Source organism: Myxocyprinus asiaticus, chromosome 2 (genome assembly GCF_019703515.2).
Source record: "Myxocyprinus asiaticus isolate MX2 ecotype Aquarium Trade chromosome 2, UBuf_Myxa_2, whole genome shotgun sequence".
In the NCBI taxonomy this organism is placed as follows: domain Eukaryota; kingdom Metazoa; phylum Chordata; class Actinopteri; order Cypriniformes; family Catostomidae; genus Myxocyprinus; species Myxocyprinus asiaticus.
The window spans coordinates 37,337,713-37,362,493 of record NC_059345.1 but is presented as its reverse complement, the minus strand read 5'-3'; the positions used below and the strand labels follow the sequence as shown (position 1 = coordinate 37,362,493).

Genomic DNA, 24,781 nt, shown 5'->3' with positions numbered 1-24,781 from the left:
TATATTATGTTCTTCTAGCCAGTCAATTTGTGTTTAAGTAAAACACATGTTGCACTGTACTACTTGGGAAACTAAATCTAAGGCCTGACTGAATATCTGATCCTCCCTTGCAAATGGCATTGTTATGTGCCAACAGTGATGCATTACACAAAAGCAAAAAACAGTAAAGAATATTTTTGCAAAATTATGTAAAGTTTAGTGTTTGATGTTTTTGAATTTACAGCATAACACATATTCCCAAGACAAATACAGATATCAACTCTCGGCGTACAAAATGCAACAATGGTGACAATTAACGAACATACTTTTACGTAAAAAAGTAAAAGCTGAACATTAAAATACAAGTAACTTAGACTGCAACAAAAACAACGTCAAAATAAACCAGTAAATAGTAAAAAATCGAATTACTTCATGCCGCAGTGCATGCTGGGAACTTAGCTGTTAATTTCAACAACGGCAAACAGTGGCTGTGTCTGTTTCAAAGACTGCATGCTAGGTAGGACGCGTCCTTTGAAGGCTGCAGTATACCGAGTGTCCTCCTTTAAACAAGCCTCGTTTAAACGAGACTGCCATCGTAGGACAAACGGAAACGGAACGTAACATGGTTGCTATTACAGCACGCCACACTTTAACAAGCGCGAGCGCTTTGAGTGAGAAGGGAACAAAGTCCCTCTGGAAGGGAATGCATGAGGTACATTTAGGAGAGTTATAATGATGTAAAGAGGAAAGAAAATAGATTTTACAGGTGTACTTTTAGTCTAATACTTTATTTTAATTATTTATTAATATAATTATACATATATACTCTGCACCCATCTACTGAGGTCCTTCAACTTGGGAATTAACATTACTTGTGTTTGAACTTCATATTTACGGGCAAATTGGCGTCATTTTTTTTTTAGACATTTCCATTGAAGCAAAGAATTGTGGGTTGTGAGAGCCCATGAAGGATACACCTCATGCATCCTCTGAATTCCCGTGAAAGAAGGTCGCATTCGAAACGAGACACAGCTGCTGTGTAATTTTATGGCTGTATGCTGCTAAATTACAGTTGTATACTGTAGCTGTAAAAACAGCAAGACACCATTAATTTTACAGTAACTTGCTGGCAACCTTGCTGCCAGTTCTTTACTGTTTTTTTATCAAGAAATCTTTAACAGTGTATGGTTATCACTTGTCAATCATCGCAATTGCGAGAGTCAGTATTGTACCATACACATAGCCTACATGGAATGAAGAAATAGGGTATTCATTCCCGCATTTACATGTGGTTGTCACACGAAACTTTGTAGTGTGTGTATGGCCATTTCTTGCAAAGTGTTCCCAGATGACTGACAGGGAAGTAATAGCAAGAACTCGTGAAACGTGCGTGTTCCGCAACACAGCTCGCGCCGTGAGCGGCAATAAACCTCTAAACACAGCAAATCAGCCACGCACATCGATGGCTTTTTTGTAGTCTGTTCTTCAAAATATAATCAAGTGTGTTTCTTCAAATGTGCGTCTTTGTGGAAAACGGCATTTCTTATCATATGTCACTCTGAAATGTCAGCTGCCACAGTGGCAGATGGATGAGCAAAATTACACGCCACTGCGCATGATTTACCCGCATTTGCAGGTGCTAATTTCCTACCCTGGGGTTCAGGTCTGGGCTTTGTGCGGGCCAGTTAAGTTCTCCCACATGAGACTCAGTAAACCATTTTTTATTAAACTCATTTTGTGCATATTGTCATGCTGGAACAGAAAAGGGCCTTAAGTCGTTTCAACAAAGCTGGAAGCAAACAGTTCTCTAGAATGCCATAGTATTCTACATCCTGCACTGTTGTTCGGGCCATGTGTGTTTTAGTTTAATTCACTGACTGGACGTGCGCTGTGTTGTCAGTTCAGTAACATTATGATATCCTTTAAATGCAATCAAACTAACTTAAGCAAATTAGCATTTAATTAAGTTTTAGAGTTTAACAACTGGTACTTATTGACTGGTACTAAAAAAACAAAACGAGACAAGACTTTTCTGTTGAGTCAGAATACGTTTAATAAAAATAATGAAACCTCAATTTCTACTATAGAACTTCATAGAAAGTAATTCAATAAATTACAAACTTTTTAAGACATGTATTCTGCACTACAAGAAGCATTAATTGCCTACACAGGCCACAACTCGCAAGTATTGCAACTGTCCAAAAAACACATTTGAGCAAAAAAGAGGGGCTTTCACTTATGTTGTAAGTAATATTGAAAGTATAAAAATAAGTCAAGAAAACAAATGAGTCTATCTGTCAATTCACATAACTGAAAACAAACGTTTATTTGCAGTAGTGTATTACTATTTCATTTTCTGTTCCATGGTGAATATCATTGTCTTTGTGCCACGATGGCAAGTCTTGCCCTGATTCTGGTCAGTAGTCCAGCGTTTCAATCCGCATAAATGCAACACATGAAATACAACCAAAATATTAAATTAATGTACACATGAAAAAAACAAAAACAATGTAAATTTCCAAATGCTCAGTCAAACATGCAATTCTTCGCCAAACATAATTCAATTAAATGAGATGCTAACAATGCCGATGTCACAATAAGAGAGATATATATATGTATCATGTGCAGTTTTGGGAAGAAGTGGAAAGCAGCAATACCTGGACACGTTTCAAAGTGTGTGGCTTAGCACAAACTAACTGGAAACAGGAGAGAACATGACAATCAGATCTTCTAATGAGGCAAAGTCACATCGTTTATGAAGGTTGAGGGCATCTGTGTTAATCCATTATGAATTAAATCTTACATGCTTGGAAAGACACATTAATATAACTGTGTTCACTAGTGAGACAGGCAAAGAGTTGCATTGTGCAGTGCATCCAGAAGAAATTTGCATCACAAATGGAAAACTTCTGCAGCCAACCTGAATATAAACAAACACGGGGAAAGAGTGTTACTGCAACGAAGACTTATACGGTCAGGAAACAAATCTAACCTATGCCACAAAATTGGCCTAACAGTCAAGAACAAGAGCGCATCACCACACAGAAAAAAAAAGTCCTGCATTAAAAATGCCAATGAGATTTACTGTGTTGGCCGAGGTGCTGGATTGCAATGCATTTTTCACAAAGTGGTGCTATGAGGGACAGACACTGAAGTATGGCATAAGGACACTTCTATATCAGTCATTTACATATAACAGCATTAAAGCGGCTATGTGGATCTGCATTTAAAACTGAGGACATAGTTTTACAGGACTAAAGGAACTTGGGGATGTGACCTGTATATGCTTACACTGTAAAATAACTAATAATCACATTTTCAACCCTCCAATCAATTCTGGGGATACCATAAATGCTCCTGTTTTGAAAAAGTAGCCTTTCAAGCGAAATACTACTGCCAATAATTCATTTCAAAATGTACGCTTACAAAAATCACAAACTTGAGTGGTGTTAGTATGTGGAGACCATAGTGGTGTGATGAATAATATGACAATGCTGAAGCAGTCTATAGAACTCAGTGGGAAAAGGGAGAATAAATGCACGGAGTTTGCCCATTAGTACGACAAGACCTTGGACACATACATTTTCATGCAAATTGAGGCAACTGTGTTCATAAGCAAACAGAACACACAATACACACAGTGCTGTCTGAACTATAATAGAAACGTTTGTTTCAAACACACACAGTGTGAAGGATGTTGCCTGAACTAGAAAGTTTGTTTGTTCTAAACACACACACTTGGTGCGGCTATCCTTATGAGGACTCTCCATAGACAATGATTTTTATACTGTACAAACTATAGATTCTATCCCTTAACCCTTCCTCTAAACCTAACCCTCACAAAAAACGTTCTGCATTTTAAAATAAAACATCGTTTAGCATGTTTTTTTTTTTAAGTGATTTGAATTATGGAGACACTAGATGTCCTCATAAACCACATTTATAGCATAATACCCTTGTAATTACCAGTTTGTAACCTAAAACGTCTTCCTCATAAACCACCCAAACACCCATTCCACCCCCCCCCCCCCCACACTTTAGACATTGCAAGCAAGGTTTTCTTTGTCCCTAAAACACAGTAAAATAATTTCTGTTTTCACTGTATACCTTATAGACTACACAGTGTATGTGATGAATTCTTTAGTGCCTGCACTCAGAAAACTCAAATCTCTGCGCAAAATAGCTGTATATGAAGAGAATAAGAAAGAAAGAGAATAAGAAAAAAGAGAGAGAAAGGAAGAGAGATATAAATAAGAAAGAGAAAGAAAGAATATTGGGTGGGGGTGGGGGGGTGTTTGGGATGAGAATCCGGGACAAGTGAAACAAACAAGTGAACAGCGAGACAGAGTGACTGAATGAGTAGTTGTAATACTAAATGCACGGTATCTACAGCTTCAATGACATTCATAAGCTGCCTGTGTGTTATTGCTGTGTATCTGTAGGTATGCTCAGTGAAGTCTGTGTTCAGGATCCTGCTCAAGTATTTACAAATTAAACCAAAACAGTCGATGTGCTCCTTTTCCCAAACAAAATATATTAATTATACAGCTCTGCATGAGCAACAATGTCCTCATTTTTTTAATAAAATTAAATCCCAACATAGTTACAACAGTAATGCCTTTGCTTGTTTTTGCTTCTTGTCTGTTGCAATTGTACATCGTCGTGTAATACAATTCCACAATGTCCATAGATTTACTTAAGTTTTTCGACATGCAAAATGTCTCTTCAAAACAACATTGTACCTTAACAAACAGTGAAATTTTATTTAAGTTTTTCTAGGATCTCCGTTTTCCATTTTTTTATCCTCTTCATTACACAACACTTTAGTTATAATATTTACATGAAAACAAATGTAGTAAATGCAAGATAATTCCTATATGTGTTTAAATGTATACATTTCTAAGAGATGTATATAAATATATAATATTTATTTATATATGTATAAAGACTCAGTATTCATCACTGGAATCAGAATCCTCTGAGGACGAGGAGGAGCTACCAGACTCGTCGGAGGATGACTCCACCTTCGCCGAGCCCTCTGGACCACTGTTATCCTTATTTTCATCAGGCTCCTCCCCCTCATCACTGTCTTTCTCCTCTGAACAGCCAGGCTGCTGGGGCGTGGCTTCAGAGGCAGCAGGTTGTGGTGGTGAGGTTGGCTGAGTGTTTGCAGCTTGCGGCTGATTGGCCACAGGCAGGTTAAGGCCTGAAGTAAAAAGCATCCCTGGGTAGAGCATACTAGAGAGGAGGAGGGGGTTGAGGGCCAATGGGTGGCCTGAAGCAGAATCACTTATTTGACTAGAGTTGGTGGCTGTAGAGGTGGTGGCTTTAGAACTTTGAACCTCTGTCCTTTCCACCTTGCCATCAGGACTTGAAGTTTGAGCTGACACTTTGGGTGTGGTTGAGTCTCCACTTTTCTTCTTTTTCCAATCCTCGTCACCTGTTGAAGCAACAACTGCCAGTTCCTGTGAAGGTTTTCCAAGGAGACCGCCCATCCCTAAAAGGTTTGGCAGCCCAGGCATTCCAGACAGCATCATTGGAAACATGGTTGGGTCATGAGGCAGTCCCATGAGGCTAGTGGTGAGTTGGAGAGATTGTAGACTCTGAAAGTTGTGCTGTAGAGCTTGTAGACTAGGCAAATCCAGCCCAGTGAGGAGGCCATTGGTTAGGAGCGGGTTGAGCCCCACGGCTGCATTGGCACTTGCACTGGCCACTGTGGCAGCTTTAGCAATAGCATTTTTGGGACGTCGACCTCGCCGGCTCACCTCTTCAGGAACAATGGGGCCGGTCAGGATACGGTCGAACATACTTTCAGGAAGGTAACCCTAGAAAAAGAAACTCATCTGTTATACGACTAGCAAAACATCCTTAAAGTTGTAGTTAATATTTGTATTTTATGGTTTGAATTCCCCTATTTTTCATGTAAACATTAGTGCGATCACAGAAATGTGATTATATATTTGAAATGGAAGATTTAACTCACAGACTGTTTAACAACGTCGGCCCACTCAGGTGGGACTCCATATTCTGGATTCTGCTGCAGAAACTGACATAAATCTTTTAGAGGAGGAGCAAATGCACCGCCAATCTGGGACAAAGACAGAGGGAACACAAGAATTACATACAACAGCAAAACACATTTGCAAATGTACAGTACTGTGCAAAAGTTTTAGGCACATTAGATGTTTCACAAAACATTTGTCTTAAGATGCTTATTAAGATCTTCAGCTTTAGTGTGTCAATAGGAAATATACATTTTAGACTCCCAAATATTCCTTTTACAAATAGAAGTAGAAGAACAGGGAGCCTTGCAACAGATGGCATGGCCCCCACCAGAGGTGGAAAGTAACTAATTACAACTACCCTCATTACAGTAATTGAGTACATTTTTCAATTTTCCATTTTCAAATTATCGACTTTTAAGTATAAATAAATAATAGTACTTTTACTTGAGTTGATTAAAAATGAAGTATTCAACTTCGCTACAGTTATTTTTCACCACAATTACAAAGTACAAAAAAATACACAATATTTATTTTTGTGAAGTAGGAATTGGCAAGTTATAAGCGCTAAATCAGTTTATAAACTAAAATGCGCTGTGCGCGGCACGACGGAAGCCCGCAGGGCACAGCATCATGAGCACAGCAGCTTGCATAAACTGCCGCCAGTGTCCTCTCTTCTCTAGCTTCTCCAAGACTTTCTGCCCTGTCACTATACAAGACTGTAATACTGTGATTTTCTGCATATTTCATTTTATTCTGGAAAGGAGCCTTTTATTCAGGTACGAGGGAACCGTCTGAACACGTTTATCCACTGATCAAACTTCACTTGTTTTTAAGGTAGGCAATGTTTTAATTGTGTCAAACATTAACACTATGTAGTTTGACATATATGTGGGGATATCTTGTTTACTTGCTACTATATGTCTAAAACAAACTTTTTAAATACCTTAGGAAGATACAATGCCAACAGTGTTGGAAATTAATGGGGACTCATGGCAAAAATATCCCCAAAATTTAAAATATGGGGGCAAAAAACGCCCACGCAACGAGTTCCCATGTTTATTAATAATATCTGATATAGTTACAATTACATACATTGCGATCTTCTTTTGACTTTTCACTGAACATAATTTTTTATAATTCACACAATCATGGCACAGACAGGCTGTCCGTTTCTATCAATCCGCATCAGTTCGGCATTGTACTCACACGTAAAATTCCGTAACCGTTCGCCCCTCTTGTTCAAAATAAACTGTCCTAGCGGGTAACACTCTTGCTCATGGTGCTGTACTGTACTTCCCTGCCCTGTGCTGCTGTTTATCTGTCTGAAAAGTCTCACCCGCTAGAGGCCAAACGTGTGCAAGGGATGGATGTTATATAAAGAAGGTATGAGAAATCACAAAACATAATGTAACCAAATGCTACAATTTACTTAATAACAACAACATCTCAATATGTTAAATAACCATAATGTTAATTAAGACTTTATTACAACTGTATCACAATAATACATATACAGAACAACCACTTTTAGTGTTAGAATCAATCATATCTCTCACTAAACCCTGTATGAAATATTTATTTTTGCCTTATTTGATTCAGTTGGCATGTAGGAGTTGATAACACTTTGCTTAATAATCTCATTCCATATCTGGATAATTGCTGCAATAACATAGAGGATAAATTTTCTCCTCTATGATATTGCATTATATTAGTTTTGTTCAGTATGCTAACTTAATAGCCAAAATACTTGGACGTATGTGAATGAGAACAAACCTAAAATAGGAATGTGTCGCAGTCACAAAGCACATTATGTAGTTTAGAGACGATTTAGAGACATTTAGAATGTTACAAATGGCTATTTCTATTTTAACAGATGTTGTATTCTTAAAATGTTCTGTTTGTCCAAGAATCCTCTTGCAGCAATGCAGGTCTTTGGTATCTATAAGCTGCTAGTTTAGGACCTGTGAGGAGTCTGTTTCTCAAACTATAGACTGTGATTTACTTGTCTTTTTGTTGTGCATCTGGCTGTCCACTTCCCTCTCTATCCTGGTTAGAGATTCTTTTTTTCAAAACAGTAATGCATGGAATAGCCTTCATCTCTCTAAAACAATAGACTTGAGAAGAAAATAGAATTTCAGGAAGATGTGTTTCTTTTTGCCTATTTTTAAAACCAAAATTTGACTTGCAAGTATAAAGCAACTTGTAAGAACTCAATACCTCAGCAAATGTGGAAAAAAACCCACTGTATTGTGATTTCCGCATGGTAGCGCAACCATTTTCAATTGTTCTAATAATAAGAACATTTTCTTGAGTACCAAATTAGCACATTAGAATGCTTTTGTAAGGAATAGGTGACACAGTATATGTTTGCCAACACGGGTAAAGAAAAAATGGAATAAATACTACATAAAACAATTATTTCAAACTGTAATAATAATTTGCAATTAATGATTGTGGCAGTATTTTTGATCAAATTAATGCATCCTTGGTGAAAGGAAGCATAAATTTCTTTCAAGAACAAAAATGTACTAAAAATGGAAGCGTATATACTATACATAATTTCCATAAAGTAACTTGTAACGTAATTACTTGAATAAATAGTTTTTTGGCAAACTACTTATTTACTCTTACATGAGTCATAATATTTCTCAGTACTTCTACTTGTACTCAAGTGAATTATTTCTTCAATAGCAGTACTTTTACTTAAGTAAAAAAGAATCTGTGGAAGAATCTTTCCACCACTGGCCCCCACTGAACATCGAGTCAGTCTGGGATTAAAAGAACAGACAGAAGCAATTGAGACAGCCTAAATAGATACAAGAACAGTGGCGAATCCTATCTTCCAACAATCTAGAAAAGCTGTGTCTAGGTGTACCTAGGAGAACTGGTAGCTTTTTTTTTTATATGTTTACTGGACTTAGTATGATGTTAATTGTTAAATTAAAACTATTTATGTTATTATTTTTTAAGACCTTCCATCTATGCAACATTTTTCACAAGTGCTTTAAACTTTTGCACAGTACTGTATGTGCACAAAAACCTATAACCTGTGCTCGCTTACCTTGCGTGCATTTCGCCTGTTGATGATCTGTACTCTCTCTTCTCCAGTCAGGCTGTTGATGTCAATTTTGTTGGGGTTTCTGCAGCGATGTCTCTTCTGTTTTGGTCTGTTTTGAAACTGCAGTTTATTTGCAGTCTGAAAAAACAAATTATTATCAGCAACTTGCATATACAGTATACTGTACTTATACAGATACTTGATTGAAAATTGTTCTAGGTTGCTTTGATTTAAACATAAAATGAGATGACCAATTGAAACACTAGAGCCTCACATTTCTGACAGTATTAGAACATTAGAAAATTGTGTTTTTTGTTAAAAATGAGTATATTTTTTAGGCTTATTGTGACAATCTCTCTTTTAAGAAAAATGTAACAATTCAAACCATCCTGGGAATAATTTGTATGGTTGAAAGAATTTGTGTGGTATTAACTGAGATAAAGGCCCCCACATCTGCCACAAAGCCTGGGTGCTCCTTCAGCCACAGGTCAAGATCTTTCCGCTTAGGAGCATCATCGCCGGCCAGTCGTGTCCCATCTTTGAGGCTGATGACGGGAACACGGATCTCTGCATCTTGGGGAGCTGGTCCCTGGCCATGTCCTTGAGGTGTGCTCTGCCCATGGGGGGCAGGCATGCCTGCGACATCTCCACTCCAGCCAGCAGGAAACTGCAGGTGAACGTAGAATCAATGTAGGTGGTGATGCATTGCTAAAATCAAAGTTACTGAGACTGAACTTTCTCTGGCTCTCTAAACATTACAAAAAAACAGTGAAAAGGGACACCGAAGGGGTATCAGGTAAGTCGAACCTGCTCTGGCATCATGGAAGGCTTGTTTCGGTTCATGTACAGCAGGTCCATCCCCTCGACATTCTTTCGCCTTCCTCTCCTCTTCTTCACCACAGGCTGTCCATCAATCCCTCCATTCAGATGCATCTGCCCTGCCAGCCCTGGAAGAACACCATGAACATGCACTTTCAGTGTCAAGCAGCCTTAAGCTTTTGACTAGGCTATTCAAAATCCATACAGTACAAATGGCTGTTAAGTGTGTGCTTGTCTATTATATGGTCTAGTATATTGTGTTGTTGTGGTTTAGGGGTTTAATCAGATATCTGTGTGTATAAGGTTGTTCTTTACCCTGTGGATAGCTGTTCTGTGTTTTGGTATAGTCTGCGAGGCTGGTATCAGATGCGTTCTGTAGCTCTTGTAGCCGGGCTAAGTACTGCTGCTGGGCGAGAGGTCCCTCCTCACCCTCCAGGGGGCGCTTCAGAGGCAAGCCCTGCTTCTGGAAGGTCAGTTTAAGGCTACCCTCCTGCTGCAGGTCACCAAATCCAAGGTCAGAGGTTAAGGATACTTTGATAATAAGGCAGATTTAAGTTTAAGATAAAGCTGCATTCAGAAATTTTTTGGTTATGTTGTGCTGGCCAATGTGGCAGTCATCTTTGACTTACAATGACACTTAGCAGCATGAATGCAGCATCACAAAAAAGCATACGTTTTCAGTTAACAATGTCATTGTAACAATGCACTTTTCAGTCAGCCACGATAAATTATTCCAAGAGCGAAAGTGTCCAATAACGGGGGTTACAGAGATAAAGCGAGATCAGCTGCTTCTGTGATCTTAACATGTTGGCCTCCATAAGGGAAATTGCTCCATTGCTCCATTTTTTTTTAGGCTACTGATTTGACTGGATTCTTTCATCTCATGTGAGTGTACATGATTTTAAACATTTTTTTTTTTTTTTACGTTTTTTAATAAGGGATACAATTACTGAGTGCAGCTTTAAGGTGAGCTAATATTTCAGTGTAGTAGCATAGAGCACGATTTATTCAATCCCAGCGACAGTCTCATGAATAAACTATTCAGAAAGCAAATCTGAGATTGTTAACTGGAAATTAAATTGAAGCTGCAAAATTTTCAAAGCAAAATAAAATAAAAGGAAGAGAGAAATGAACTTAAATACTGGGAGAAAGGGGGAAGGTAAAACAATAAAAAACAAACATGCCAAGCACTGCAATGACATTGCAGACTGGCATTTGTGGGGGAGAACGTAAAATAACATACGTTATTGATTTTGACTGAGAACTCCTTTTCTCTGTCTGCAACATGCGTCTTCACCTTTGAACCCTGAGGGGAGGCTGAGGGGTCATCAGCGAGAGTGCCTGCATTGTCCAGGAGTTTGGTGGTGTAGAAAGAAGTCACTGCATTGCCTTCGTATGCACGCCGAACCCCTGGCCATTTCCCCTTTAAAATTGCCTGACATATACTGTCCAACCGGTTTATCATGACACGGTCCTGCAATACAAGGAGATTAAAACACATTAAGACTTTATCAAAAAAAATTTTTTTTCAAACATTAATTACTCACCAACATGTTGTTTCAAAACCAAATGAGTTTCTTTCTTCCATAAAGAACAAGAAAAGGTTAGACAAAATAATAGCTTAAGTCACCAATCACTTTCATTGTATGGATACAAGATGCAATGAAAGTGAATGATGACTGAGGCAGTCATTCTGCCTAACACCTCCTATTGCATTTCACAGAAGAAAAGTCACATGGATTTGAAACAACATGTTTATTACTTGTGAAATTATACTGTAATTTTTATGGTGACAGAGCCTTGGCTTAAGTTAACAACATTGACAGTTGGGCTGTGAATGATGTCCATTTGTCCTGGGTTTAATTAAAGGCTGAAACCTCCACAGGGTTCCCACTCTTTTCAAAGCACAATTTTGCAGGACATTTTATGTGCCCTACAAAAGTGTAATATTTAAGCAAAAATGTGTACGTCCATTTAAATTTAGCTTTTATTTTGGCGTTTCTGTTTGTTTTTGGTATATGAAAATGAATAAATGCCAGTTTTCCAGTCTGTCGTGTTAGTATTTATTTATTCTCTTATTAATTTTGCATACAGTTCCTGAATATTAACCTATTACTTACATATTTAAATATACTATGTATTATATTTACTGATTTTATATTTATCATATTTTAATAAAAATGCAATTATTACCACTTACAGATACATAAGACAAAAAGTTTGCACATCAACAGCAACAAAATAAACCTGAAATGCACGTTTCAACACCTCTGTTTACAAATTTGAAGGCTTCTGGATCAATAAATGGATCATAATATACTGTATTATGCGACTACACATTGCTTTACACTTACAAAGAGCTCACGACATACTAGCTAAGTTATGCGTTAAGAACAGGTGCAACCAAATTAAGTACTGACTTATTTATAAAACTAACAAGTAACTTGCCCTCAAACTAAGGGCAAGTTCAAACTAAGCCCTTAGTTTGAACTTTACATCCCAACTTAGATGAGACCTTAAACACAGCTTGTGCAACTATACCCTTATATCCCCAAACCCAACCCAGAATGCTCATTCTCCAGCACACGCTCTCCCTCCTGTGAGCTAAACCCACAAATCAGAGACCCACATGAAGACTGATGCTCAAGGTGAGGCAACGCTGTTCATGAAACTCCCTGGTTAAGATACTCACTGATGTAAAATGAAATATTGTCAAAGTATAGGAACACACTACGATAAATGTTGGACATGTAATTAAATTAGCAATATCCCGAATCCCGGTAATGGGGTAGGTAGTTTTCTTGGGGGATGGATGGTGTGTTGTGGGGCCCCAAAGTTTGGTTTTGCTTAGGGCCCAAAAAAACTTCAGAAATGCCACTGACTCCTTCTTGAGTTACCTTGTCCTCTTTTGGAGTTTCTGCCCCTGTTTGGAGATCTCTGGGCTGCAGTAATACCTACTTGGGAATATGGGCTGACAATGCTGTTGGTCTGTACTGCTTACCTTTGGCCAGTAGGAGGCAGCAAGCATGTAGCCTCCCTGGAAAGGGTGGGGAGGGTTAGAGATACCATTGGTCACATGACTGTCCTGCATGTCATCTTGTGTAGTGTTGACTGAGGTCACGCTGTCTTCGTCAAAGCCTTTAACACCAGGCACTGCTGACACTATGGGAATACAGCCAGACCAATCAATATTATACAGATCAAACAAGCTAAATGCCACGTTTTAAAAATGATCCATTTCAGAGTTTGCAAACACATGCTCCATTCTTCACACAAAATTATTTCAAAGGATATGTTCGGAATGACATACTACTGTACTACTCATACTATTTTTTCAGTATGCAGTATTTACTGTATATTGCGCAGAATATAGGAACTTTTTGTATAGAATTCCTGGATTAGCTCCTACATTTGCCAAAATGTGCAATATACAACAACAGCCAATTCTTTGATCGGACTGCCAAAGAGTTAAGACATTTTTACAAACAATTTTAAATAACCTCATTTCTATTTCCAAATGTGATAACTGGATGCCACTTGCTGAACTAAGGATGCAATGTAGTGAGGTCATGTGACAACATTGTAGCATACTACAGAAACAATTATCATTGCATACTGCTTCAGATTACTTTTTTTTTTTTTTGTATACAGTACAGTAGTATACAGTAAACAGTGCACAGTATGCTTGTATTCCAAATTAAAGTTTCTAATTTTAACACACTGAAGATATATTTAATGTTATTAGGAGCAGGAATGCAATATAATCTATATTATATTATTGCACTCTACAAAAGATCCACTGAATACTTTTAAACCTCATGACCATGGGCATTAATGCACTAGTCAGTAAGCTGACTCAACACCTGAATACTGTTTGATAAACAGATGAGACACATCTACAGTGTCAAAATATGTACCGTCATTGATATAAGCAGCCATCTATTCAACAAACAAACACAAACCACTCAAAAGATCCGTTACGTATCACAATACATGTCATGATTCAATATATTGAGATATATATAGAGGGCACAACCCAAACATAACTAATTATTTATACTTTACTAATACTACTCACCATTCTTTGGTACCTCCTCATTGTCACTGTCCTCTGAAGACGACGATGACGACGATGAAGACGATGAGCCTGAAGAACAGGAGGAAGATGAGGATGAGGAACTGGATCCTGATCGTGAAGAGGATGAGGAAGACGATCTCGAACAAGAACTTGATGAAGAGCTGGATGAGGAGCCATCAGAGTCGGAGTCTGATCCCGACCCCCTCCTGGCCTCCCTGCGGCTCCGTTTACTCTGCTTCTTCTGTTTTCGAGTCACTGAGTTCGGTGTAAGTGGTTTTGTCCTGGCTGCCACCATCTGTCTCTCATTCTCTCCACCTTTATTAAGGACATCATCTTTCTCCTCCACTCCTGAAGGTGTGGGAGGTCTGATAGAGGGTGTTTCCATCTTGAGTTCTCTCTCTCCACTTTCCTCTTCTCCCTCTGACTGCGGCTCCACCTTCAGTCCAGTTAAATTCTCTCTTTGATTAAGGAGTTGTGAAACTGAAGCCTCTTTAGACTGAATGTGCTGGAGGGGGGTCGGGATGGGAGTCTGACCCAGCGAAAGCGTCTGATTCTGGGCTTGGACTTGTGCAACAGTCCCCTTGTTCTGGCTGTAGTTCCTCTGGGCTGCCATGAAACAGAGCTCTGGGTCTCGGAGGATGTGGTAGTCTGTTCGACTGACTCCATGCTTGGCTGCCCCAAGCAGGAGATCCCGATCGTGGGGTCCTGGTTCCCACCACACTGGAAGATCTGGTCCTGCCTGGCAGAGAGCCAGACGCTCATAGAGCTGAGGGTGACGTAACACCTGTTCTCTTATCTTTCGCAGCAACTCCACACGGTATAAGGTACGGGATGCACGCTCCTCTGTGATTGGTTGAATAGCAAGAGAGGAGTCCACCATGTCTGAGGGGAGAAAGTGGGGAGAAAAAAGAAAGTGATTAATAGTAATAGTAATTAATAGAGTTAAGAAAAAAGGAGAGTGGTAGAGAGCATACTTCCAAATGGATGTGATCTGCTTGTAAAAGCTTTTGTTTAAATGTGTGTGACAATGTTTAAAACTGAAGTGTCATTTTTGTGCTACTAGCACCACCAAACGGAACTGCAAAAATAAACAGTGTTTATAATAACAGCTTTCTCGTCTTATATACTTATATACTTTCCTTGTCTGCAACTGTCAAAACAATCAGACATTCCCACCCCAAAGTCGATGTTGCTACGTCTGGAAGTTATAACGTCATTGTCATTCCTTTCTGCGCAAACACGCCTCATTTCTATGCAAATAAGGCTTACTATAGATTGAGCTTCATTCACAAAAATTACCTGCTGCAATTTTCATTGCACTATTACTGCCAGATGAAAGGAGGCAGTAAAATTATTTAATTTAAAAAAGATGTTTGTGTACATTTTCTATCGATCGTATCAGCAGTAATCAAATAATGATTAAATGATGGAGAAAAACTTTATAACTTGGCATGTATACAGATGTAGTCAAGCGCACTTTCGGCAAGTAAAAGAGATGATTCAGGTGTCTGGATCACAGTAGTCAGTGGTGCTGTTCAGTCCTGCCAAAGTGAGTCAGATAACGGTGGTCTGCTGCATTTCATGGGCACACTTGCGCCATTAACTGATATGCATAATTATTTAATTTAATTGTGCAGACAGCGCGTGCAAATAACCAATGCTTTTACTGGGGGTAATTCATTCTTAGTGAATTCCCACCACTGTGTTTACAGTTTATGAAAATCAACCTAAGAAATAGCTCACTTTTAGTTGTCTCTGCATGTTAAACTGGGATAGGAGAAAGTAGTTTAACACAGAAAAAGTTACACACTTTTGCTTTAAGCATGTGTGTGGCACTCACCTCCTTCTCTAGCCGGTAGATGGCAGACCCTCCTGCACATGGCAATAAAGGCACACAGGTACTTGTGTAGACTCTCATCAGTTTTCTTGTGCAGTCGAGCCATGGCTCTGAACTTGGTCCAGTCGAAACGATTCAAGTCTGGATCGAACACTACTCCAAATGTCGAAACCACGCGATAGAAATCCGCCTCCTCTCTCCGTGTCCACCTGTTGAGAAATAGAAAAAATTAGAAATGCATAAATAATTGGATTGGCTTACAATAAAACAGAGCTGGTGCATTTTGCAAAACTTTCGTTTCTTAAAGGTTTCCTGTGATTTTAAAATGGACTTTTAACTGTCTTTTTTTCCTTCTCAATATCATGCCTATGTAAAGCACTTTGAATTACAGTTGTGTTTGAAATATGCTATATAAATAAACCTGCCTTACCTAAAAGGTGCAAAAAGTAATTTCATTTTTCACTCGCTCTTATTGGTCTTCCTTTACTGATAAGACAGCAGTCTTGGGCTTTATACTGACACCTACATTATTAGTGTGAAGGCATAAAGTTTTAGTTTGGTAACTTAGTCAAACTGCAAACCTTGGCTAGTTAAGTGATCTCAAAATCACAGCCCACCTTATGTAGAATAAAGCAGCTTTTTCTAGGACACTGGTGTTTTTATCTCATGTGAGTGTATATCTGCTTAAAGCTAACCCTAACCGTACCTAACCTAACCCTAATGTCAAAAGTACAACTAATTCCTTAAGGTGTGACTTAAGCGTAAAATTGACTTAGTGCACCTTTAAAGTTTTTAAGTCGGCTACAGCTGACTGCTGATGTTAACTAAAACCACTCACCGTTGTTGTCTTTCAATCTTAGCAGCCATTTTGGGGTTGAGTGTGTCGCTGAGCGTGGGAGGCAGAGTGTAGAGGGCAGGGGTCATAGCCTGCTGTGTCTGGTGGATCTGAAGTATCTGTCTGCTCTTGGTAAAGCGCTGAGATGCAGTGATCAGACGCCGCAGTCGGGCCGTCAGTGTGGAGGATGAAGGCCAGTACACCCCTGAGCCAGCACCCAGATTACCACCTCCAGCATCTAATACAGACCCTCCATCTGCACAAACACACAAACACACTGGTGATACCTAACAATACCTTATTGAAAACACTTAAAACTTTAAAAGGGATTAAAGAATACAATATAGTATATAGGATTGTCACAATTATGGAAAACGATGATGTGAGGAAACTGAAAATGGAGGTTTCAAACTTAAATGTATTAGTGTGGTATTAGTGTATTTTCTCAGTTTGTTTGGAGTGCTTACATAACACACTACTGTACCAAAAATATATCATATTTCTATAATCACATAGATGATTATAAATTCCCTTGTTTGGATGGCAATGTTCGTGACTAGACCAAATAATCACGATCAATTTATTATTTATTAATCGTGACAGGCCTAATAGTGTACAATATTTATTTAATACTAAAGTGCAGCTATGTCTCCACCTGCATCAGTGATAACCAAGTCTCCTGGCGAGGAAGCATCATCCTAGAGGGATAGTAAGAGCATGTTAGGCCATTATTTAACTCCACACAAATTTCTCCAGAAAAACTAACACAAATGAACACTCATTTAAAAGCAGAGCTCTGCAGTGTCATACAAGTTCATTTTCTTTATAAGCAAGTCTGTGTATGTCTGTGTGTATTCTTATCAGGCCGAGCTCTCTCTCTGCGATTGGCATACCTCCATATCGTCCTTCAGCAAAGCTGGAGCAGGCTTGTACTCAGGGTCATCCACATCCCTGCATACACAGTTAACACACACACAAACAGAGTTAAGAAAACCTCAGAGTGCTATTGCAGGCAGACACTGATAAAAGTCTTCCTCTATATGTGTATTTGTGTATGCGTCTCTTACCCATCCATAAAGTCATTTGCTCTCTGTTCAGCAGCAATAGCCTTCTCATCTGGTCGACCAACCCTTTCTAAGAAACACAGTGCTGGATCTGCTCGAATAGTGTTGTACTTCTCATAACCTACAACACACCCACACACCAGTCAATTGTGATAAAAGTGTGTGTATACCCACACATACAGTAAAGCCTTGAGTACATCAGAGCTGATCAGACTTACCATGCTTATAGACTCCTAACAGCAGACACTTGTCTGAGAATGTGTCCCACCACAGAGCAGGCAACTCTGAATGATCTGGCTCAGGAACCCAGATCTCAATCTCACTGAGAGACAGCAAGAGAAAGAGAGATTGCCTTTGATAATAGTAGTTTGTGACACATTTATGTTGGCTAGACCAAAACTCCTATCTATCTATCTATCTATCTATCTATCTGTCTGTCTGTCTGTCTATCTGACGCCTAACTAGTTCAGTGTATAGATGCATTTTTGTCTGATAAAACGATAATAAAAAATAAATTGGTTGCCTGGGGCAATGGGAGTTATAGTTTACAACAGTTTAGCAGTCATTATAAATAAATATTTGACTGCAGGATGGGGCATTGACCTCTAAGAATCAATTACTCCAGAACGGCGAGTAATAACATCAACTGTGTATCCTGAAGTTCCAGCAGATGGCGCATTAATGTTTCTTTTTCTGAACAAACTGGCTTAAACTGACTAATTCCAGTGGAGGTCAATGTGAACCTATTTATAATCCTAAAATCTAAAGGGATCCATGATTCACAAGTGAATGTTTGCAACCTCATTAAACTTTGAGCTTTGATAATTTTATATTGTTTGAAATAAAAAAAGACAAATTGCCAGCATGCATCAAGAGATAAATCATTTTAAATCTTTCAGAACAAACATTTTAACTCGACTTGAATTAATAATCAGTCAAATAGATTACACTGAAACTACTGTTACTGCTACTTACTTCTACCTGTACTTCGCAGTGCCAATACTAACACATGAAGAAAACATTCTTCATATGTTTTCTGCTTTTCCTTTCCCAGGTTAGAGAAAGATGTAATGAGGTTAGAGGGTCCATGCTAAGGCTTACCTGGCTTCAGCTCCATCCAGCACTTTTTGGCACTGTGCTCCAATCACCTCCTGTTTGAGATAGTACAGCATTCTGACCCTTAACAGCACCCTGCAGAGAGAGAGAGAGGATGAGGACAAAGTGCACATACATGCAGAAACGCACAACATGCTCACCATTAAATTGAATGCCAGCTGTCTTTTGATAGATAGACAGACAGACAGGCAACCCTTCTCTCACTTTATAAGAATTGGCATCAGCCATTGTATCATCAACAGTCTATGCAAGATATTGAGAAACAGTGGTTGAACAGCAGCAGCTCTGTCTATACACTCCTTTCAGCTGGACTGCACAGCAAGACTTATTGGTTTTTCAAAACTTTGCTTTCAAGCTTATTCATACTGTATTTGTCAATGTAATAAACACTGTGAAATTCTAGAGAAACCATGCCATTTCATACTCAAACTCACACTTTCACACACTCTCACTCACATTGGTGGCATTCCAACCCAGAGGGAAAATGCAGACGCAGGCAGAGCTGGCAACTGTGTCCCAGGTCATCGGGGGAATGAGTGTGTGTGTGTTAAACAGGAGAGCTAACATAACAATGAAGAAATTTCTCCAATGGCAAAGAGCCCTATTCACACCAAGCCTGAATTTTCGGTGCGAATGTTAGTTCTGAACAAGCTTTTGCATAGGAACAATGGATTAATATGACGCTATTCACACCAGGTCCAACAAATCGTCCGCCGATAATCCGAAGGTTGTTTTTACAGAAAGCATTTTCTTTCCGGACTGTGATGAAAAACTGACCAATGAGATAAGAGTTTTTTGTTTTTGATTAAACTATCTGACAACAGATATTTACATATTTCCACAAGATAAAATAATAACATAATTTACAAAAATTATCCTGTTCAAAAGTTTATAAATAATCAATGACTACGTTTACATGGACACTAGAAAGCGCCTTATTGTGAGAAAGTAGCGTTCCGGTTTACTTGCACTGTATAAGTGGTGTACTCTTTTCTCCTCTATACATGCAGTTCGGTCAGTAAGCGGCTTTCTCCACAGCAACGTAATTTCCCCGTGACACTTGTGTAAATAAAAACATCACTATTTTTATTCCCCATTGCTTCGCTTTATTTACAGATATTCCAGAGATGTTGCTGTGTTGGTTTTCTTAACTTTCTTTCGCAACCTGCAGCAGAATTGCGCTGCAATTGAGGGGGTTCCCTCTTACATAAAACTCTGGGGTTCCCCAAATGTTCAAGCTGCATAAAGTGAACGTGAGGGACCGTCAATATTTTACACTGGTGTGAAATGGGTCTCATTTATAGTGCATGTGCTTTTCCAACTGTACTTGTTAACAAACTTGTCCTGTGACGTTTGTTATCCTTCAAAAGCCTGTAAAAATGCTGCTTGTGATTGTATGGCCACATAAGCCACATTCACCAGGAGAAACCTGTATTGACTGCTTTCTCTTAATCACTTAAACGGCGAAAGGAAACTGGCGCTGTTGTTTACATGACGTTTCAGAACGCCACTTACAGCAAAATCCCTGGAATAAACCATTTTCTTAAGAGCATGTACTTGATAGTTTTGCACGAGTTCTTTCTTTGTTCTAAGCAGTGACGCTACCCACTGTTCTTCAGAAAAATCCTACAGGTACTGCACATTCTTTGATTTCCCAGCATCTTCTGCACATTCAACTTCTTTAACAGTGGCTATATGATGTTGAGATCCAGATTCTGACACTTATGACAAACGAGGGACTTATACAAAACTGCTGTATATAAATTGCATCTTGCCTACACTCAGGAGGCGGATCACTCATTTGCATTAAGTTAAACTTTTCTCAACTTTTTCGCATCACTGGCCTGCCCATATCACATCGCCAACGTTTGCTGTTGCTCATGACGATGGAAATCGCAAACTCTCATTGAAAGAGAAAGACTTCCCGTCACTTTGTTACTACAAATCGCTGTATGTGTGATCCCCCTTGTAACACCAGCAAGTGTACACTTGATTGTATACAAACTAGCAAAGACACATTTGGGAGAGTACTGCGTGCTACAATACATTACTGTGCCTGCAATGCAATACTCACTTGTTGCAGTGGTGTTTCAAATGTTTCTTGTAGCCGTCGTCAGACAGCATGTGCTCTGGATTGTGTTTTCGGATCCACTCTGCCTTCTGGATATCAAACGAGCTGGACTGAGTCTTCATCTTCTTTCCTTTCCTGCCTCTCGGTACTGGAGTCGACAATCCTGCAAGAGTCACATTCAAAGCTCTAAATGACGTCACCAGCTTCATAACTAGACATTAATTATCCTCCTGACTGGAAGAAAATGAGAAATTAATAGAATTTCTAACAATGCTTAAGTCCTCGTACCCAAATGGTTCTGCAGTTCCTTGGTCCTGCCATCCTCTGTGGGGGCAATCAGATCCCACATGAAGCTCTTGATTTTGTCATCTCCACGGTAATGAACAAGGCAGTATGCTAACAGCGCCCTGCATATACACTCCACATCACGCTCACTCAGCTGTCGTTTAAAACGTCCATGTGCCAGGATGTCCTTCCAGCGGCCCCATCTACAACGACAGGATACAGTAATGAAAGAAGATGGTTCGTCATACCTGCCTTCATGAGGAAGAACTCTGCTTGAGCAGACTTGTACTTCCTTTATTGATTTAGCAATTAAATCACTTTAAGCTAAGAACCATGTAAACTGATCTATGGCTACAACACTTTAGTTCATTTTCACTTCTCCAAAGTACTTCTCCACAGTAAATATACACAAAGTTAGGGATGTCACTTATTTATCAAATGTATTTATCACTCATAAATAAATACATATGAACTACTGACTTTAAACCATAATGTTTGATAATACTTTTTTAATTAAATGAAGTGTTACTGTGTCACATATTTGGTATGAAGTATATGTATGTGTATATTCAAAGGCATATATCTTAAGCATATGTCCTTAAAACTGTACAGTGTATTTTTAGTGTATTTCATTTTGGACAGTCAAGACGCTTTAACATGCCAGTATAACAAATAGGCCTAACACCGCTGAGCTATAAATAAAACTTTATGTAAACTGTATGTAGCTTTGTACTTAGTAGCCCTTAAGTGGCTGTCACTCACCCATACACCAGCAGATTCTTCTCAACCCTGAAGCACTCTGTGCGGCCATAGCTGTTGAGGCGGTCATGTGGCCGGCGGAGTTTGGGTTTGTCCTCGCCGCTGCTTTCCCCTTCAGAGAGCTCGGCCAGCTCATCTTTAGTGGCGCTGAACGGCCGGGTCTGTTTCCTGACTCGAGGGGTGTCGATAACCAGACTGTTCTGTAGCAACACCGCATCAAAAGGCACAAGTAAAAACAGAGCCACTGACCCACATTTCTTAAGAGTGTATAAACTTAAAAGCAACCACATTTAGTTTGATTGAACCTTTGACTGTGCTTGCATTCAATCACTCTGTGCTCTCAAGTGCAGCACTTAAAACTACAATACAAGAGAGCACCAAAATGTCAGTGATTAAATTATCTCAGAGAGTTTATTAAATTCAATTCAAATGATCTTAGCCAGCATCCTGTCATCTCTTACAGCAATCCCTCTGCCCAGAATCTAATTTCTGTGGGTTTTCCACCAGCCCCTGATAGTCAAAGCAGCTTTTCATTTTAAACAGTTAGAACCTCTCTATTCTTTATATTTTTTCAACACAGGTGTCTCGACATAAACTAAAGGTGCTATATGTAAGATTGACAACAAGTGTTTGAAATGGGTACTGCAGTCCAAATTCAAAATATTGGAGAGTTGTCTGCCCCACCCCAGACTCAAAGCTCATGTGGGTTGCCAGAATATTGACATGCAAATTAGCCAACTCAGCATCCGTTTTAAAGGATTTCTGGGCTTTAAGCTGTCTCCATCTTGCAAAGGCATCTCCAATATTTATCCTTGTTTTACTACGCCTCTGGTCATGGTGGTTTTTAGATGGATGGCGAGGTTTTTTAGGTCGGGTGGAATCTGTTATCTCTGATCCAGTTCGTTTGCTGGCTTCCATGGCTGCAGCACGTAGTGTTGTTTGCCTGCAAACTTGTTCAAATCTGGCAACCCGGCGGTGTCGAAATACTATTGGGAAATGGGCAGTGGGCGGGATCACACAGGCCAAAACATAAACAGAAATTCCAGCCCAGAATGGAAACTTCAAAGTAGAATATACTGGCTGTAGCATTGTTATCGGAGAAGCCAGTATTTCAACTTAGCATGTTTCCTAATTCTCTAATGACATATTATGGTCATTTTATGATTTAGTACAGTAAAAATATTACATATAGCACCTTTAAGTAATTTTATGCTTAAATGGAAGCAATGAAATCTGACCTTTCATACAATATAAATGATGTCAAGGTTACAAATTTGATTTTATATATATGTAAATGAGTGTGTATATCATGAAAAATATGCAAAATTGTATATGTATTATACATACTAAATAACTAAACGTTTAAAAAACTAAATTTAACTAAATATTTATATAAATATTAGGGCTGTAAAAATAAACATTTGAACCAAATGAATTACATGATGTGCCGATTAAGTCATTAAATTATTCGCAATTAATCGCACATATCAGTAATTACGAAAAAGTTCCCAAATAAAGATAATTTTGTATAGGCCTATAATAACTAAAATGATTATAAACAATATAAACAAAATTAAAATACATTACATTATTATGAGAGCACACAAGCATTGATTAGACAATACAAAAAGTGGATTTAGAACTGTATTTACTCTTTATTTCCATATCACTGAACATATGAGTTCTATTGTCCTAGTCTAGACAGCGATCCATTTTGCAATCAAGTTTGTCAATCTCTCACAAGACGCGTTCCGTCTGCGTCAGTGTCTCACTTTGGTTGTTCTCACTGATTTTCAGTGTCGTGCACCCTAATTGCCACGTTTTAGGAATGTTGTTTCAAGTTAAACGTAGTTTCAAACTTTGAAAAACGTGTCTCGAGATCTTTGCATTCTGTTGTGCTCATTCCAGCTGTATTTGGGCAGGCTTCTGGTGTAAGTAAATAATGAATCACAAATAATATTATATTAAAAATGTTAAAATATTTTTTTACTCACTTTCCTGCAACAATAAATCTCACAGCTTGAAACAAGTATCATTTTAATTGAGCCAAGAGGTCAGTGTGTGTGGTTTCAGTCTCCTATTGTTCGTGCATCCTCTTGTTGTACGAATTCACAGTTCAGAGTTCACCAAGCTTGAACTTTGTTACGCAGTGTAGTACGAAATTTCTTCACACAAGCTTGCGTTTCCATTCTGCTGCATTCGGATGCATTTAAATGGTAGTGAATGGAGTGCGAAGTGTAGTGTGACCGCCCCTTAAAGCTGAGGGTGCGATGACTGCCCCCTTCTGCACTGGATTAGCAAAAATATAAATGCAGTCAGGGGCATCACAATTTGCTATAATTTTTTAACACGTTATTTTTCATATAATTAATCGCAATAAAATGAAATGTTAAATCTACAGCCCTAATAAATATCTAAAAATGTACACAGTCCCAAGGGTGTACTTGGAAACTTTAATTTCACACAGCATAGTTTGTGTGCTCCTTACTCTGTCATTGACCGTATCCATGTCAATCTCTGCTTTTTTGGCCCACTTGTCCCAGAAGTTGGGATCGTCCAGAGAGATGTCTGTTCTGTTCCCTGAAGCTACAAAACTGGCCTGTGAGCACAGCATAAACAAAAGAGAAAATGTGTTTAAAAATACTGTCTCACAGTATAATAGTAATCAAGAGGTGAGAAAATTATCTGAAATGGAATATTGTGTTAATACATTTAATATTGTGACATTACATATTTTAGCCAGCAAGTGGAGGTAAAAGACCATTTCTGTGTGTAATATGAGCCAGTTGGTGAAGTGAGTCAGCGTCACTCAGTGTTTATATTGAGCAGCACTCCGCAATCGCTCGTATTACTACTACACTACTAAAGCTAGGAA

The 24,781-nt window shown here is 38.8% G+C and overlaps 1 protein-coding gene across 8 annotated transcripts in view; it reads right to left on the bottom strand.

The window, feature by feature from the left end:
* Positions 1 to 2,276: 2,276 nt before the first annotated feature.
* Positions 2,277 to 24,781, bottom strand: part of LOC127415925 (chromodomain-helicase-DNA-binding protein 9-like) — a 116,567-nt gene continuing 94,062 nt past the window's right edge. For 4 of the 8 annotated variants that reach the window (XM_051654942.1, XM_051654950.1, XM_051654958.1 and 1 more), the window contains 20 exons: positions 24,395 to 24,505; positions 21,910 to 22,106; positions 21,151 to 21,350; positions 20,866 to 21,025; positions 18,777 to 18,866; positions 17,894 to 17,997; positions 17,679 to 17,796; positions 17,505 to 17,562; positions 17,267 to 17,309; positions 16,615 to 16,867; positions 15,780 to 15,985; positions 13,940 to 14,821; positions 12,863 to 13,023; positions 11,105 to 11,335; positions 10,177 to 10,354; positions 9,850 to 9,989; positions 9,476 to 9,709; positions 9,046 to 9,180; positions 5,963 to 6,067; positions 2,277 to 5,804 (listed from right to left, as the gene is read on the bottom strand). In XM_051654942.1, coding sequence (XP_051510902.1) covers positions 4,929 to 5,804; positions 5,963 to 6,067; positions 9,046 to 9,180; positions 9,476 to 9,709; positions 9,850 to 9,989; positions 10,177 to 10,354; positions 11,105 to 11,335; positions 12,863 to 13,023; positions 13,940 to 14,821; positions 15,780 to 15,985; positions 16,615 to 16,867; positions 17,267 to 17,309; positions 17,505 to 17,562; positions 17,679 to 17,796; positions 17,894 to 17,997; positions 18,777 to 18,866; positions 20,866 to 21,025; positions 21,151 to 21,350; positions 21,910 to 22,106; positions 24,395 to 24,505 — 4,482 coding nt within the window. In that variant the 3' untranslated portion in view covers positions 2,277 to 4,928. The remainder of the gene's footprint in view (positions 5,805 to 5,962; positions 6,068 to 9,045; positions 9,181 to 9,475; positions 9,710 to 9,849; positions 9,990 to 10,176; positions 10,355 to 11,104; positions 11,336 to 12,862; positions 13,024 to 13,939; positions 14,822 to 15,779; positions 15,986 to 16,614; positions 16,868 to 17,266; positions 17,310 to 17,504; positions 17,563 to 17,678; positions 17,797 to 17,893; positions 17,998 to 18,776; positions 18,867 to 20,865; positions 21,026 to 21,150; positions 21,351 to 21,909; positions 22,107 to 24,394; positions 24,506 to 24,781) is intronic. The other 4 variants (XM_051654976.1, XM_051654968.1, XM_051654986.1 and 1 more) reach the window with 4 other exon arrangements.